At 40.2% G+C, this 17308-nt stretch overlaps 1 protein-coding gene and 1 long non-coding RNA gene across 7 annotated transcripts in view; one reads left to right on the top strand and one right to left on the bottom strand.

Annotated features, from left to right (window-relative positions):
- The window catches only part of LOC122466085, a 50416-nt gene extending 43367 nt beyond the window's left edge, over window positions 1-7049 (top strand). Inside the window, exon 3 of the long non-coding RNA XR_006291322.1 lies at window positions 332-7049. This is a non-coding gene — a long non-coding RNA (uncharacterized LOC122466085). The remainder of the gene's footprint in view (window positions 1-331) is intronic.
- The window catches only part of CNTLN (centlein), a 294546-nt gene that overhangs the window by 116850 nt on the left and 160388 nt on the right, over window positions 1-17308 (bottom strand). For 5 of the 6 annotated variants that reach the window (XM_037902022.2, XM_037902027.2, XM_037902028.2 and 2 more), the window contains 2 exons: window positions 15731-15852; window positions 8623-8751 (listed from right to left, as the gene is read on the bottom strand). In XM_037902022.2, the coding sequence (XP_037757950.1) occupies window positions 8623-8751; window positions 15731-15852 (251 nt within the window). The remainder of the gene's footprint in view (window positions 1-8622; window positions 8752-15730; window positions 15853-17308) is intronic. The other variant, XM_037902023.2, reaches the window with a different exon arrangement.

Genomic DNA, 17308 nt, shown 5'->3' with positions numbered 1-17308 from the left:
ATCTTAGGTCAGATGATGGGGGAGGGGAGCATCCTAATTAAGACTTTTTATAAGGAAGATGGGATAAAGTAAAAAGCACTATCTTGTTTCATGGAACAAGAGGTAGGAGGTGTAACAATCTTGGGGTTCGCTAAATAAACCAGCGAATAAGAAAGGAATAAAGCTTTAATAAAAAAAACTGGAAAGCATCTCTGGTGAACTGCTGCACACAGCCATGCGGTGTTCCCAACCCCTGCCTAACGAGCACATCTCCAAATTCCCACATTCACAACACTGTCCCTTCTGAGGGAGTGTCTCCAAATCACAATCTTTCGTAAACATCTCTCTGCAGGAGGATTGCAGTCCAATGATGCAAGCTCCTTCACTGACTGGGGAGAAGCAACGGCTACTACCTGCTAATGAGTCTTCTGATAAGGGAAAACTCTACTCCATTGCACTCGGGTACAGCAGGACTAACTCCACTCATTTCAATGGGCCTAGATACAACAGAGAAAAAATTCATCCTTAAAATCTTTGAACAGGTGTCACAAAGTAGGATGTGCAGGGCTGACACATCAGTATGCTTGTTTTGAATTTTTCTTGTACCAAAAAGTTGTTAGGACCATATGATCTGACCATATGATCTGAGGTAGGCCTGAACCTGATCTGACTTTTCAAGAATCAAATAGTATTTTGACCCCCCCAAAAATAGCTTTGTTCCTACAATGCTATGATTCAGGAATATTTGCCTGCAAATAGTGTGTCTGTATATTTGTGTGTCAGCTAACAGCCTTGGGAGGTAAGAGCAAACCTTGGAGCGGGTGTTTGATTTAGACTGTGAGAGAGAGCAAAAGACATTGTATATGTTTGGGAATAGTGCTAACAAAAGAAAGAGTAAAGCAAAAATACCAGCAGTACTTACATTTTGGGCACTTTCAAACTATCCAGGATGATTTTTTTGGAATTAATTTAGAGGAAGAAGATTTTAAACCACAGTTTACACAAAAAATTGCAATCCTACTTGGCCGAGGAAATCTGGTATTTAACTATACAGATTCTCTAATCTGTCAATCTTCATTTCTTAGATTCATGATCTAGAAACATATGTCTATCATTCTTATTTCCAGACCCATTCACTTACTGGAGGGATAAAAATAGCAGGAAGTGATATCTACTGGTCCTAAGTGAAGCCTGTCTGATTTATAACGTCTATCCAGCAGAGAGTGATGCCAAAAATTGCCTCTCTGACCCCTTCCCCACCCCACTGTCTAGTCACACAATGAACAAAAAGAATAGTCCTATGGTTGTCAGTAGTTAGTTGCGGGTGTTAAATTTTATATTAATAGTTGCTGGGAAATCAAAGACATGCCAACAATTAAGGATTCAAATAGCATAAACATATAGCATAAATTGCAGCTTACAAAAGGAAGACAGAAGATGGAATTTGATGCCTAGAATTCCATCAGGTAACCAATCTTCTTTCTTTCCTCATCCGCCTATGCCCCTACCTGGTCATGATGTATGGGCTGCCAAGCTAAATTTGAGAGAGCAGCATTGTGGAAAAGTGTGGTGAGTACTGAAGACTGCAGTTCCTGCAAGAAAATCCAGCCCATGATTTTCTTACAGCCTTAATTATATGTTTATTCTTTGTACCAAAAATTTGTACCACTTTTCCTTTTTTGAAAAGTATACTTGAATTTATATATCAATTTATATATCAAAAATGTCTAAACAGTGTGGGTGGGTGGGTGGGTGCAGGGGGGACAGAGAAAGAGAAGATAATCCAACCTGGAACTATATTCCCTTTAGGTGGAGGACAGAATGTAAGGTTCAAGGCAGGGGAACATGTGCTTGAGGCATTTACTTGCCCACACACCCACACAGAATAGGAAGATCCACGCAGTGAGGGTCTTCTGCATATGGCTCTAGAGAGAATTATTTCTCCCTCTCAATGTTTTTAGCCCTTCAAAAAAGTCAAGAACCCAGTGTAAACTGACACTGTGCTGTCTTCCTGAGTCTGCAGACAGAAGCCTCCAGTATTTCTTCCCCCTGTTTTTTTGTGTGCTTGTTTTTTGCCTGAGCATCAGCAGCACAGTGAAATTAATAGACTCTGGACCAAGGTTGGCAATTTTCTGGGAAAAATTAGTTTAGGACAGGCTGCTGGTAAATACTGGATTAAACCCATTTTAAATCAGGAAACTGGTGGAAATAATTGCATCAATATCCAGCAAGTTCAGCAAGCATAGAATGAATCTTTTCAAACTTTGGATACATCCATTCAAAACTGGCAAATCGACTCAGTTTATCTACTACTTCAAAGTTGATCTTCTGCTACGGAATGCTGCATGGCCAAATGGAGTGGTAGTCTGCAACTCCGCACGCTTCAAGCCTACAACTCTGCATTACTGATGTTTTCATATGATGGAATGCATTTGACATTTATTTATATACTACTGAAAACTGAAACATAAGTCATGACGTACAATTTTCTTGAGAAAATACGAAACCAAAATGCACACAGAAATTCCAATGTTCAATATTATAATTACATACATTAGTATTGCACTCACTGCAGTTTTACTTTATTTGCACAACCCTAAATTAATCTATAAATCAACTGCCTTATATAACTACAGTCTGAATATGTACCTAAAACTAAGTATAATGTGGTGTGCATTAATTATCCAGTTTTTAAAATAGAAAATGCCTTAAACTGCAACTAGTTTTTCCCAAAGCAATAAAAAACATGATTTTACCTGGCAAAAGCTACCGCGGGTAACTACTATGCCATCCCAGCTCTGGAGAGGCTATCCACTTATGACAGCCTCTTCACTTAAGGCAGCCTCTCGCCCATGTGGCACGGTTTACAAGAAATAGATTGCCTTGCACTTGCTGAGTTATTGCCAGATAGTTTTCCAGATATGATAATAAAGTTTTGGCCTAGTTAAACCACTTTCCTGGTACCTAGTCTTGCCCACAGCAATGTCAGAATTCAGGTTTCCTTTGCACACTTAATTCAGTCTCTTTGTGCCTGTGTATTATGATACAGCCTTTAATTACATGACCACATACTATTTTTCCACGGAAACTCCTGCCTCTTCAGATCTGAAGCAGAACTAAAACCCTATTAAGGCTGTTTATGGGGACTTAACAGGACTACATAGTCGCAACAAAAATCAGCAGACTGGCTAATCCCATATCATTGCACCAAGAGAGTCTGGATAAAGTAAGAGAAACACTAAGGTAAAATGCTTCAAAATACAGATTGAGCCCACATTCTGTCTGGTAACCAGGATTTAATAAGTAATTGCAAGATCTGGTGGAAACTTGTGACAAGAGTGCCAGAGAAAGGCTTAATAATGTGACATAGGTCGTTAATCCTATCAGCCCCGCCAAATCACTCTCAGCACAAAATAGTAACATATATGCACCAGTTAGCAGATACAGTTTATTGCTGAAATCTAACTGGCAATTTATTTCAAAAAGTATATAACTACTGTATATTATTGGTAAAAATGAGCTATTGGAGTAAAATATTCAAAAATGGCTAAGTTACTTTCAATGGGATTTAAGATCCTAAGTGAGTTTAGTACTTTTAAAAATTTCACTCTCAATTCAATGTAATTGTCACTTTTTTTGACCAATGGGTATCTTGCCAGATAATTTTTAAAAATTGTTTTTGTTGTTGAGCACCAATCGTCCTCAGCTACAAGTTGCCTAGCTGCTATATTTGGACTCAAACAGAAGGAAAAACCAGAAAAAATAACTTTACGAAAGCAAAACTAATTTTATTGCTACTGATTTTTAAGCCAGATTCTGCAGCCGTTATTCACACTGAGTAACACAAGTTGTGCCAGTGTAAGTAGTGATTACTTGTACTGAATATTAACTTTCTCAAGTTTTTCAGCTGTTTTATGCAACTAAAATAAAAGCTAATTTTTGTACTGGCACTATGGTTCATTCTCCCCAGTGAAGTTTGAAAGGCCATTTGAATACTGTGCTATTTGACTTGGGGGTGGGAGTGATGAAATCCCATATAGTCTCTGCTTCACTTTATTGGGCTCATGTAGATCCTGAATATGGAAACGAGAATCGCTTTTGATGTCAACAGCAATATAATATTTGAAGAGTACCGCACACGTCATGTGGGATAGCGACCACAGCACTATCAAACACAGAACAAATAAGGGGAATTATTCATCCTACCGGTACGTCCATTGACTTGATTTGGCTAGTTAACTTTTATAGTACTACTGAAATGTTATGAAATTAACGTTCAATAACAAGAAAAATAATGAAAATATATTTCAATAATTTAGATGACAGGCATCCTTTAAAGTCAGGTTATTCCAACTGCCATTTTTTTTGTTTCTTCTCCTGTCCCTTCAGTTCTGAAAAGAGTTTAGCACCCGATATCTCTAGGATTCCTGGCTTTTCAAGGAGAATGTGCATTTGTTTCTAGCCTTGGTAGTTTACAGGACACCAGGCATAAAACCTGTCATTGTTCAATTGGACTAGTGGTGCTTTTGTGAAACTGATCCAGGTCTCAATACACTAACTCCCAGATCTTGGACCAATACAATTTTTTATCCCGGAGGATGAAAAGGAAGAGGTTTTATAAAGCATGAATTGTAAAATGTGGCTCTCCATCCACATCTGATACACAATTTGATGTCTGAAATAATGTACTGTATCTTGGCAGAAAGTGAATAGTGGTTTTTGAAAATGACAGAGAGAAAAACAAATACAATTGTCAATGAAAATATTTTCTGTGTACACTGAGAATTCTTCTTTTCTCCTGTTAGGATAGAGGCCAATTACAGTAACAGTGCAAGAATCCCCACCTCTCCAGAGGAAAAGGGTTAAGAAGGAGATATTCACTATTGGAGAAATACATGCAGAGAGAACCTGAACCAACAGTGCAGTCCCATGATTATTGATTTTACTAACTATAAAATCTAGTAATAGATTGTAATTAATGTTGGAGTAGACATTCAAAGGCACAAATAGCACTTATGTCTGTAACTCCTATTAAGTTCAATGGCCCTTACAGGCAGTGTCTTTGAAAACCTACTCCATTATTAATAATAAGTACATAGATAGCACAAAAAACATACCCTATTCTTTATGAAACGCAGAATAAAACATGCATCCTGCAGGCACAGTGACAGCCATGATATATTTTTACAACTAATGCAGGTATAACAATATACATGGGACAACAGTCCAAATACTGGATTAACAGGCATGCAGAAACAATGTATGTCTTGTTTTATAAGATTAGGACAGCAAATATTGCATCTGTAAAATTGTCTCAGGATAGTTTGTATTATCAAGGAAAGTATGTTAGCATAATAGATTTCAGGAAGAAAAATGAAAAAAATTCATAATTCACCTCAGCTTTAGAGATGGCTTTATAAGACATCAACATATAGATTCAATAGTGATCAACATTCTCTGCCTCGAGTATTCTGCACCTCATAAATCCAGGGGGAAAAAACCCTTGTGTTTAAACACTTTGACCAAGACTTTAAAAAACAGGTGCCTAAAATTCAGCTGCTACGTGCTTACTTGTTGGCATGAATAAATGCCCAATTTTCAAATGAGATGAAAATTCAGCAACTCCCATTACAATGGAATCATCCGACACTGACTCTAATAAGGAGGAAACTTTACAAAGTAAGGGCCTGATCCAAAGCCCACTGAAGTCTATAGGAATCTTTCCATTGACTTCAGTAGGCTTTGGTCCAGGCCCTAAGAAAGAAGCTACCTTCCTGACTTCAGTGATGTGTCTAACATATCCTAACATGACTGTTGTCTTACTTTTAGGGCATGGATCATGCTGCAGGGGATTTATCAGGCCTGTACACCCCTTTGTGGGATTATTGCAGAATGGCGTTTGGAGTTTATAGGCCTTCGTACGAGATTGAAGCCTGTTCTGTCATTTGTTCCCCCACTGAAGGATTTCCCAAAGTAGAAAGGGACAAAGGTCTTCACTGAAGACAATTTTCCCTCTTTGACATTCACTCTTTTGCTTTTTCTACACACAGAAGTTGCATCAGTTTAAAACACTTTTTCAACCAATTTAGTTAAGCAAATGGGAAAACCCTATATAGACACTCTTACTTGGATTTAAGAGTGCCTTACTTCGATTTACGTTAAACCTGGTTCTAATCAACTTAAGTTAATTTGATAAATTCTGTCAATTAATGTGACCATACAACCTTTTGCACAAGTTTAAATAAATCAATTTTGATAATTGGTGCAACTCTGCGTGTACATAAATTCTTTATCCAGCTGCTAAAAGAGAAATCTGAATCTGCAAATGAGTCTCCACCCCAGACAGAATCACAAAATTATACAAGACCCCATCTTGAATACCTTATTTAGGCACACTCAGTCCTCCAAACGGGAATTTCCTTGAGTACAGTTGAATGAAATCAGAACCAACACTGAATGAGAACCTTAATATGACATGCAGAAAGTAGGAAGTATTTCTGTTTACTTCTCTAACTGACTACCAAAAAGCTAGCCTACCAATTAGCAGTAAATCACAACAAACCTCTCCAAGGGAACTCATCCCCAACCTCCTCTGGACCACATACTCTCCAGAAACCAGAGCAGCAGATTGGATATCTGTCAGGTATCCGGCAGAATTTAAGGTGTTGGTTTTGACCTATAAATCCTAAACAGAAATGAGGCCAAATCTCTCTCTATGCCATTTTGCCACACGTGTGGTCAGTGGAGGCACCTGACCTGAAACTTGACTGATATAAAAGAGAGAATGTAGCTGGCAGGGCATTCCCCATGAAGTCCCCTCAGATTTTGAACTCACTCCCCTACTGATCTGAAATAATCCAAGTTTATTCACTTCCAGGGCATGCACAGTGCATGAGCCATTTGTTTTTCCTATCAACACGAAGGCTTTGGGAGAAGATTTGTAACATGTTTTGGCTAGTAGGTTATTGTTGGCTGTGGTGGATATGCTGATTAGTGGTTGAAGGAGAATTACAAGATTAACTATAAGAAAAGGAGTACTTGTGGCACCTTAGAGACTAACCAATTTATTTGAGCATAAGCTTTCGTGAGCTACAGCTCACTTCATCGGATGCATACTGTGGAAAGTGTAGAAGATTCTTCTACACTTTCCACAGTATGCATCCGATGAAGTGAGCTGTAGCTCAAGCTCACGAAAGCTTATGCTCAAATAAATTGGTTAGTCTCTAAGGTGCCACAAGTACTCCTTTTCTTTTTGCGAATACAGACTAACAAGGCTGTTACTCTGAAACCAAGATTACTATATAGTTGCATCTTTAACTGTCAGAAAGCACCTATAATAAGGGATAGGTGCTCCTTTCTGGTGGAGGTACATACAAATCAAAATAAATAAATAAAATAAACAGGCACAGTGACGGCCATGATATAAATAGCTAAATAGAAGTAGGAAATAAGAGGAAAAGATAAAATGCTGAGGTGACAAGAATGACTTCACCAGGGCAGGCAGTAAAAATTAACAATACAAAGCTGCATGCAGTACATCTACTGGCAATACTGTATGTAAGACGTGTAAGCTGAACACATGCACTTGTACATGGACTCACCTACCGATGATAGAGAATTTTAACAGCTGTGATTTATTAATTTAGCCTTCATGGTAAGCTCCATAGAGTGGATATATATGGAGGCAAAATGGGAGAATAATTTTCATTAATGTCATACTGACAAACAAAAGCCTACTCAAAGTTTGAATAAAAGTTCCTTATGTATCTTGATTATTAAACAACACGAGCAACTTGACTTAAAGAAATTGTTCAATAGCATGAAAATGCTAATTATGTTGTACTAACTTCCTTTTGTCTAGTATAAAAGGAAGTTTTCTTACTTTGCCAGGCTGAGTATAATAGTCTATGAATTTTGAGATCAAAGAAGCAAACGGAATGTTTTCTAAAGTAAGAGTTTCCTTCACCAAGTTTTACACTTACTGCAGCTAAAAGAGCTGTGTGAAGGGATCAGCACTAAACCCAAAGGACAAGCAGTGCACAGCAAGAAAGAGAGCAACTCCCTCGTGCTTTTTGCAGGTCACTACCAAGGACTGTGTTAGCAGATCCACACCAGACCCTTAACAGGCAGCTCGGCTGCTACCAGTAATTAGCTTGGACAGCTCTGGCTCCAAGAGTAGCAGCAAGGCTATACCATAATGAGCTCAGCTGGGATTAGTAGGACAGGGCAGGGAACCAAGAGAGCAGAGGCATTCTGCACTGCGTATGTATCAAGGAGATCAAACAAGGATGGCTGGCTAGGTTATCCCCTCACCACCTCATTCCAAAAATGAAGCACGGCAGTGTATAAAATACAGGCTAATGAAGAGCGACACCTCCAACAGATGAGAGCCACATTAATTAACACAATCCCTAGATCATGTAATACAGTTTTTCTGTTAGTGCTAGCAAACTTGTAACTTGTCACTGATTTAAGAAAAAAACCTGATATTTTTTCCTTTTTGTTTCTGGTAGAAGATAATGGTTTAATCTTGGAATTTTGTAAGGAATTCCTCTGTGTGGCCTTCAAGCTGCAAAGACAAAAAGCTTCAGAAAACAAGCACCATGTTTCTCCATGAATATATCATTTAAAAAGGAAACTCACTTTTCAATCAATAGCTTTTTATGCTCCCTTTTGAAATATGCCAGCTCGTTCCAGACAGCATCAGAATCTTCTTGGCGAAGCTGGTGGGGATCTGCACGCTGGTGTTTGCTTTTAGTGTTTTCAGTCCTGCTAATAAATGAAAAGACTTTTGTTTTAAAAAAACATTTATTTTAACATTTTAAAACCAACAAGAAAAAAAAAGGTGACTCTCTCTTTCATTCTCAGTCACACACACACACACGCTTGAAATTGCTACTAGTGGATGTAATTCTTGTATGCTGAATTCAATTTTATTGGATAGGACTCCTAAAATCTGGTGTATCTAAATTAAAGTTCCAATTAAATAACTTCCAAAAGATAGCCTGCTGGTATGGCAGCAGGCTCTGAACTGATGTGTGGCAGATCATAGTGTCTCCCTCATTCAGTCAGTCAACAGAGAGAAAGTACAAGGTGACGGTGTTGTGCAAAGTCTCCAAGAAAGGTTCTGAGCCACCAGCTCTTCTAGCACCTCCTGTCAATCAATCTGTAAGTGGCACATGTATCCAGTCTTAAAGCAAGCTGATAGCCCATTCTTGTGGATAAAGAGTGTGTTAGAAAGAGAGATACTGAATTTAGGGGAAACACAGGCAAGAAAAGAAGATTTCAAAACTTCTATTTCACTTAAATGTCCTTACTGTGTATTAACGATGATGCCAGGGAGAACAATTAAATAAAACTATTCCTGCCTGAAATTCTTTTCATTCTCACTGTGTGCCAAATTCTTATCAAGGCAACAATAACCTACAAAAGAGTGGAAGGCCCCACCGTCCCTGCAGTCACTGATATCAATAGAAGTTGATTGTGCAACTGACGAGAACTGGACCCCATCAACTGCCATCCAAATAGCAGGTTCTTGAGGAATCAAAGGCACATCAGGCCTCTACCTTTTACAGAGAAACAGAAATTGCATAAGAGCTTGATATTGAGATGTTCCTAATACACAGTTTAAATGTCAGGAGTGGTTTGGGGTTACTTGTGATACTAAATAATAGTTTAATGTGTGACTTTCTTAATTTTTAACCCACTTTAAATTTCTACAGTTATGCCTTGGCCACTGCCCTGCCTTTACTTTATAGACATGGTTTATAAACTCCATTCAGGAGGACAAGCCACAGGGCTTCATCCAGTAGTCTTCTCTATAAATCAGCTGGTAGGAGTTGCTACAGAAGCAATATAACTTGTAGCCTTTTTGCTTGTCCAAGAATTCTAAGGTGGCACTGGAACCTGGGTATCCTGAATATGTTCCCATTCAGCCGACAGCAGGTTTCATTTATATTTTATACAGGAAGTCTGTGCTGGTGAAAGATGCTACCCTGACCACAACCGAAACTGAAGTATATTCATTGGACATATATACAACAGTGAATGGACCATCCCGTTCACTGCCCCAGTGTACATCAAAACTGAAATTAAATTTCTTTACCTAAGGACATGAAAATAGTTCAGAGTGTGCGTCCTTTCAGTCCTTGCGCTCTTAGTTGATCATGTCACCAAGGGTGTCTATTAGACACCTGCATACTAGTTACTGGGCATAGACCATCATTTCATCAACTCCCATTCAAAAGGTTTCAGTCACTGCAACCTGGACTGAATTTAAAACAGTCACCTAGAGATTAAAAGTTCTGCATGCTATTACTAAAGAACCGAACCATTTCAATCTTAGTTTAAACAAAGCTATATAATGTCATTTGTGTTTTAATCTTGCAAAGCTTCTTCCTCCCACAGAGAAAAAGTACTGAATGACTTCATAAATCTTAGAACTTTTCATCCTGATAAGTTTTTACATTTTAAATAGTCTGTCTCCCTAGAAATGCTAGAGTATTGTGCAGGAGTGGGAATCTACTAAAGTGGGTTAGGGATAGCTGAACTGGGGATATACTTGATGCCTGATTCTCATTTACACTAAGATCCCCTTATATCACTCTGGCACTAAAAAGCAGCTTTAAAAATGAGAGTAAATTACATTTACACCCATGTTAAGGCCTCTTGACTTGATTAGCCCTGGTCTACACTAGGAGTTGAGGTCGAATTTAGCAGCGTTAAATCGATTTAACCCTGCACCCGTCCACGTGATGAAGCCCTTTTTTTCAACTTAAAGGGCTCTTAAAATTGATTTCCTTACTCCACCACCTGCAAGCGGATTAGCGCTGAAATCAGCCTTGCTGGGTCGAATTTGGGGTACTGTGAACACAATTAGATGGTATTGGCCTCCATGAGCTATCCCAGAGTGCTCCATTGTGACCGCTCTGGACAGCACTCTCAACTCAGATGCACTGTCCAGGTAGACAGGAAAAGGCCCACGAACTTTTGAATTTCAATTTCCTATTTGGCCAGCGTGGCAAGCTGCAGGTGACCATGCAGAGCTCATCAGCAGAGGTGACCATGATGGAGTCCCAGAATCGCAAAAGAGCTCCAGCATGGACCGAACAGGAGGTACGGGATCCGACCGCTGTATGGGGAGAGGAATCCATGCTATCAGAACTACGTTCCAGTTTTCGAAATGCCAAAACCTTTGTCAAAATCTCCCAGGGCATGAAGAGAAGCATGAAGGACAGAGGCCATAACAGGGACCCAAAGCAGTGCCATGTGAAACTTAAGGAGCTGAGGCAAGCCTACCAGAAAACCAGAGAGGCAAACGGCCGCTTCGGGTCAGAGCCCAAAACATGCCGCTTCTATGATGAGCTGCATGCCATTTTAGGGGATTCAGCCACCACTACCCCAGCCGTGTTGTTTGACTCCTTCAATGAAGATGGAGGCAACACGGAAGCAGGTTTTGGGGACGAGGAAGATGATGATGATGAGGTTGTAGATAGCTCACAGCAAGCCAGCAGAGAAACCGGTTTTCCAGACAGCCAGGAACTGTTTCTCACCCTGGACCTGGAGCCAGTACGCTCCGAACCCACCCAAGGCTGCCTCCCAGACCCGCGAGGCAGAGAAGGGACCTCTGGTGAGTGTACCTTTTAAAATACTATATATGGTTTAAAAGCAAGCATGTTTAATGATTAATTTACCCTGGCATTCGTGGCTCTCCTGGATGTACTCCCAAAGCCTTTGCAAAAGGTTTCTGGGGAGGGCAGCCTTATTCCATCCACCATGGTAGGACATTTTACCACTCCAGGCCAGTAGCACGTACTCGGGAATCATTGCAGAACAAAGCATTGCAGTTTATATTTGCTGGCGTTCAAACAACATCCATTCTTTATCTCTCTGTGCTATCCTCAGGAGAGTGATATCATTCATGGTCACCTGGTTGAAATACGGTGCTTTTCTTCAGCGGACATTCAGAGGTGCCCGTTCCTGCTGGGCTATTTGCCTGTGGCTGACCAGAAATGTTCCCTGCTGTTAGCCATGGGGGCGGGGGCCTAGCCACGCGCTGGGGGGAGGCAAAATGTGGTTTCGCTGAGGTCTAACCGAGTCAGTAAACTGCGCCAGCGTGCTTTTAAATGTCCAAATGCACATTCTACCACCATTCTGCACTTGCTCAGCCTGTAGTTGAACAGCTCCTGACTACCGTCCAGGCTGCCTGTGTACAGCTTCATGAGCCATGGCATTAAGGGGTAGGCTGGGTCCCCAAGGATAACTATAGGTATTTCAACATCCCCAAAGTTTATTTTCTGGTCTGGGAATAAAGTCCCTTCCTGCAGCTTTTGAAACAGACCAGAGTTCCTGAAGATGCGAGCGTCATGTACCTTTCCCGGCCATCCCAGGTTGATGTTGGTGAAATGTCCCTTGTGATCTAGCAGTGCTTGCAGCACTATTGTAAAGTACCTCTTACGGTTTATGTACTCGTCGGCTTGGTGCTCCGGTGCCAAGATAGGGATATGAGTTCCGTCTATGGCCCCACCACAGTTAGGGAATCCCATTGCAACAAAGCCATCCACTATTAACTGCACATTTCCCAGAGGCACTACCCTTGATAGCAGCAGCTCAGTGATTGCGTTGGCTGCTTGCATCACAGCAGCTCCCACAGTAGATTTGCCCACTCCAAATTGATTCCTGACTGACCAGTAGCTGTCTGGCGTTGCAAGCTTCCATAGGGCTACTGCCACTCGCTTCTCAACTGTGAGGGCTGCTCTCATCTTGGTATTCTGGCGCTTCAGGGCAGGGGAAAGCCAAGTCACAAAGTTCCATGAAAGTGCCCTTACGCATGCAAAAGTTTTGCAGCCACTGGGAATCGTCCCAGACCTGCAACACTGTGCGGTCCCACCAGTCTGAGCTTGTTTCCTGAGCCCAGAATCGGTGTTCCACCACATGAACCTGCCCCATTAGAACCATGATGCCCACATTGCCAGGGCCCGTGCTTTGAGAGAAGTCTGTGTCCATGTCCTCATCACTCTCGTCACTGCGCTGACATCGCCTACTCGCCCGGTTTCGCTTTGCCAGGTTCTGGTGCTGCATATACCGCTGGATAATGCGTGTGGTGTTTAATGTGCTCCTAATTGCCAAAGTGATCTGAGCAGGCTCCATGCTTGCTGTGGTATGGCGTCTGCACGGAAAAAAGGCGCGGAACGATTGTCTGCCGTTGCCCTGACGGAGGGAGGGGCGACTGACGTTATGGCTTATAGGATTGGCTTACACGGAATTAAAATCAACAAAGGGGGTGGCTTTGCGAGAAACTGAATGGCCCCCTCAAGGATAGAACTCAAAACCTCAAAGATTGAACTCAAAACTGGGTTTAGCAGGCCGTTGATTTCACAGAGGGAGGGAGGAGAAAATGAATACAAAACAAATCTGGTCTATTTCTTGTTTTGAGCCACTTCATCTATCTTTATACATCTTGCTGGCAGCAGACTGTGCAGTACGACCGCTAGCCATCATCATTTCCTGGGTGCTCGGCAGAACACGGTGCAGTATGACTGCTGGCCATCGTCTTCTGCTGGCTGCTGATTAAAAGACAGTGCACTGCTGGTAGGACTCAATCACCATGAGACAAAACTTAAAAGGGAAATGACCTGGCTGAGTCACTCCCATGTTTGCCCAGGCGCCCCGACCTCATCGAGGTCGGTTAAAAGAGCACCCAGGACTATGTCGACGACGGCTACCAGTAATGCAGTAGCAATGCAGTACCGCGTCTGCCAGCACCCAGGAGACATACGGTGACGGTTAGCTGAGCGGGCTCCATGCTTGCCGTGGTATGGCGTCTGCACAGGTAACTCAAGAAAAAAGGTGCAAAATGATTGTCTGCCCTTGCTTTCACGGAAGGAGGGAGGGAAGGGGGGCCTGATGATATGTACCCAGAACCACCCGAGACAATGTTTTAGCCCCATCAGGCACTGGGATTTCTACCCAGAATTCAAATGGGCAGCAGAGACTGCGGGAACTGTGGGATAGCTACCCACAGTGCAACGCTCTGGAAGTCAACGGTTGCCTCGGTACTGTGGACACACTCCGCCGACTACATGCACTTAGAGCATTTGTGTGGGGACACACACAATCAACTGTATAAAAATGCTTTCTACAAAACCGACTTCTATAAATTCGACCTAATTTCGTAGTGTAGACATACCCTTAGAAGGGTGTAATGGAGCCTTAGGGTATGTCTACACAGCAGTGTAAGCCCAGGGTTTTAACTCAGGCTCAAGCCTAACTCTCCTTCTGTCTACACAGAAATCATACTAACCTAAGGTTCCACGGCCCCATGGGGTGGAGGGTCCATGCCTGAGTGAAGTCAGGACGCAGGGTTCAAGTTATATTGCTTTGCATTGTAGATGCAGCCCCATTGGACTCATGCTCTGAAAGTCTGCCAAAAGTATCCCACAATCCCAAGTGCAAACTTTCTTTGTGTTCTGGACAGCCAAGTTTGGTGGATAGTCAAGTTTTCCCACAAGTCAAGTTATGCCACGAACAAAGGGCTGCAGAGGCCACGTTTTGGGAGGGCACTAGGAAGTCTGGGATATGGGTGGTTGGACTCAAGCCTACATAATGCAATGCATATGCTGGAGCTCCAGTTTGGGACCCAGATTTCAACAATTCCTAACTGGCATTACAAATAAGTGTAGACACTCCAGGCCTAGCTACAATGTAAGCCCAGGTATAGTAGAACTGCTAACTCAAGTTCTACTATACCTGGGCTTACATTGCAGAGCAGACAAAACCCTAGTGTCAATGAGAAGCTGACCATGAATCTTTCATTAGACATTATCAGGATTAATAGGAGCGAACCAAGACCCTGATTATGGAAAACATCCTTTTTCAGAAAAGCACTTAAGCACAGCTGAACTTTAAGCAAATTAAGTCCCAATCACACCTGCTTAAAAGTTTTCCTGTAACAGGGCCTAAATACTTCAGCCCTTAAAATTTCTAAAATTTAAATACTGTGATATATCTATAGTCCCAGAATGTCCCTAAATTAACACACAAGATTTTAGGCATAATTTTCAGATTTTAGAATGGGAATTTTTGCCAATTATGGTGGGATTCTGAAACATTTTAAAACTTGTACTTGCCAGAGTTTTAATATTCTCATTATTTAGGTTTTTTTTTTAAATTATAATATGATTAACAATTAGCTTCCAGGATGACCAGATATAATATCTTTAGAGCTGTTTGGTAAAGGTGAATATTCTGCTTTTTGAAGCATATGCTGTTTTTTTCCCTTTCAATAACTAAAGTCAATCCTAATATCCTTTTTTAATATTTGAATTTTTCAATGTTTTACTGAGGGATTATTATTTGTATATTATTTAATAAATATATTTGTAAATAATTTGTAACATAAAAAGCAATTGTTCCATTACAGAAATTGAAAAACATAGAGTCCACAAATTAATCCCCTGGAGAATTAGATAGGCATAATAAGCAACCCTATCAGACCTTTGTCCAGCAGTCAAGCTTAAAATGAAATCTTAAACAAAGTAAGTAAAGATGTCAATTCATGACATTTTACTCTTATGATTTAATCTTAAAATGTAATCATATTGTATGTCATGTGTTCTGTTTTAATAAAAGATAAAGACCTGATCATCACATAACTTCATTTGAATCAAATTCACTTTTAGAACACCTATACAATAGTTTCATTCAGATTTAATATTTAGGTGAAATGTTTTCAATGAGCTATGTAACTTACTTGCTATAGCCCTCTTCCCACTGCTTTAATTGCTCTTTTACTGCTCTGTAGTTGGTCTGTAACATCTGCAACCTCTCCTTGCGTTTTTCATGGGCTTTTCTTAGCTCATCATTTTCTTGGGTCTGTATAACACCAAACAGAAAAATTAAGAGTTTGGTAAAATGTAATGGACAGTTCCATACTGACAGCATGACTAAGCTAAAATTCCAATTGTTACACATACAATTTGTTGAACTTAAGAAATTTAAATAGAAAGTTTGAAAATCATAGTAATTAGTTTCAAATAACTGGTTTGCTATTTCTCATGACTACTTACAAGTAAATATGGCATCTCATCATTTTTCATGCTGCTTAAACAGTTTCAAGTATTTACTACCCAAGCTATTAATGTTCTTCCCACAGAGGCACTGGTTTAGTACACATGGAAATATATAGGCTGAAAAGGGATTTTCTGCATTGTATTTTACTCAAACACGCATTTGTTAATATTATGGGCTACTCAGCATTTATATGTTTTATACATACACTGGGTGAAATCCTGGCCCCATTAAAGTCAATGGCAAAAACTCTGTTGACTTCAAGGAGGCCAGGATTTCACACATTATATACATTTATTCTTATATTACCTAGTCTCTGACCTCTTGTACAGTATTAAGTCAGAAACGTAGGGGGGGAAATTGACCCATGCTTTAATATGACCATGATCATGTGGGAAAACACAGGTCATTCTACAAGAATGGAAAAAAAATAGGAGTATGCATTGATTTATATTCCAGGATTATATATAAACAAGGGTTTTACGCACCTTAATACTGCATCCCCAATAAATATAGGTATAAATATAACACAAGAGCATTTAACTGCATTTAATGCATATAGCATTCCTTACAGAATGGAGCAAATTAAATCCTAGAGTGTAATACAAAATTAAACAAATAGTAATTTGTAATAAAATTTGGTCTCAATTCTTCTGCTGTGCTATGCACTGAATTCCCAATTAATTCAATGGGAGTTCTGCAGCACCTGCCCCTTCATATCAATATCATCAAAATACATTATTAGTAGATATGTACTGATTAAGAACAGGGAATACCTTTGGTATGAGCCAATAAATACAAATATTCTAGCACCTAGAGCTGGAAACAATAAAAATTAAATCTCACAATAAACCATGGCTAGTAGTATAGAGAAGTGCTCGTCTCTCCATATTTATGCTGAAGCTCGCTTCCCAACAGCAGCCTGATTTTTCAATACACATACTCAAAACGGAAACACAATCCAACTGAGACTTCAGATGCCACACTGCATCTAAGGTTAGAATTTTTCTAGGAATGTCTGATGCAAGACACACCACCAGGCTTAGAGATAGCCAGAATTCACTGTTCCCTGTTAAAACATTTTCCAGTTTAAGTGTCAAAAATACAAACAACCAAAACAGATTAACCTACAAATGTCAAAATCCTCTATAAGTACTGAAGGAGTAAAAGTGCCTTTCACTTGTTTTGAAGTTTCATGTACCAAAATACTTAAAGTTATCATATTAATACTAAAATGCTAATGAATGTACAGACTGTAGGA

This window comes from Chelonia mydas, chromosome 5, assembly GCF_015237465.2.
Source record: "Chelonia mydas isolate rCheMyd1 chromosome 5, rCheMyd1.pri.v2, whole genome shotgun sequence".
In the NCBI taxonomy this organism is placed as follows: Eukaryota; Metazoa; Chordata; order Testudines; family Cheloniidae; genus Chelonia; species Chelonia mydas.
This window is presented reverse-complemented; position numbering and strand designations above follow the sequence as displayed.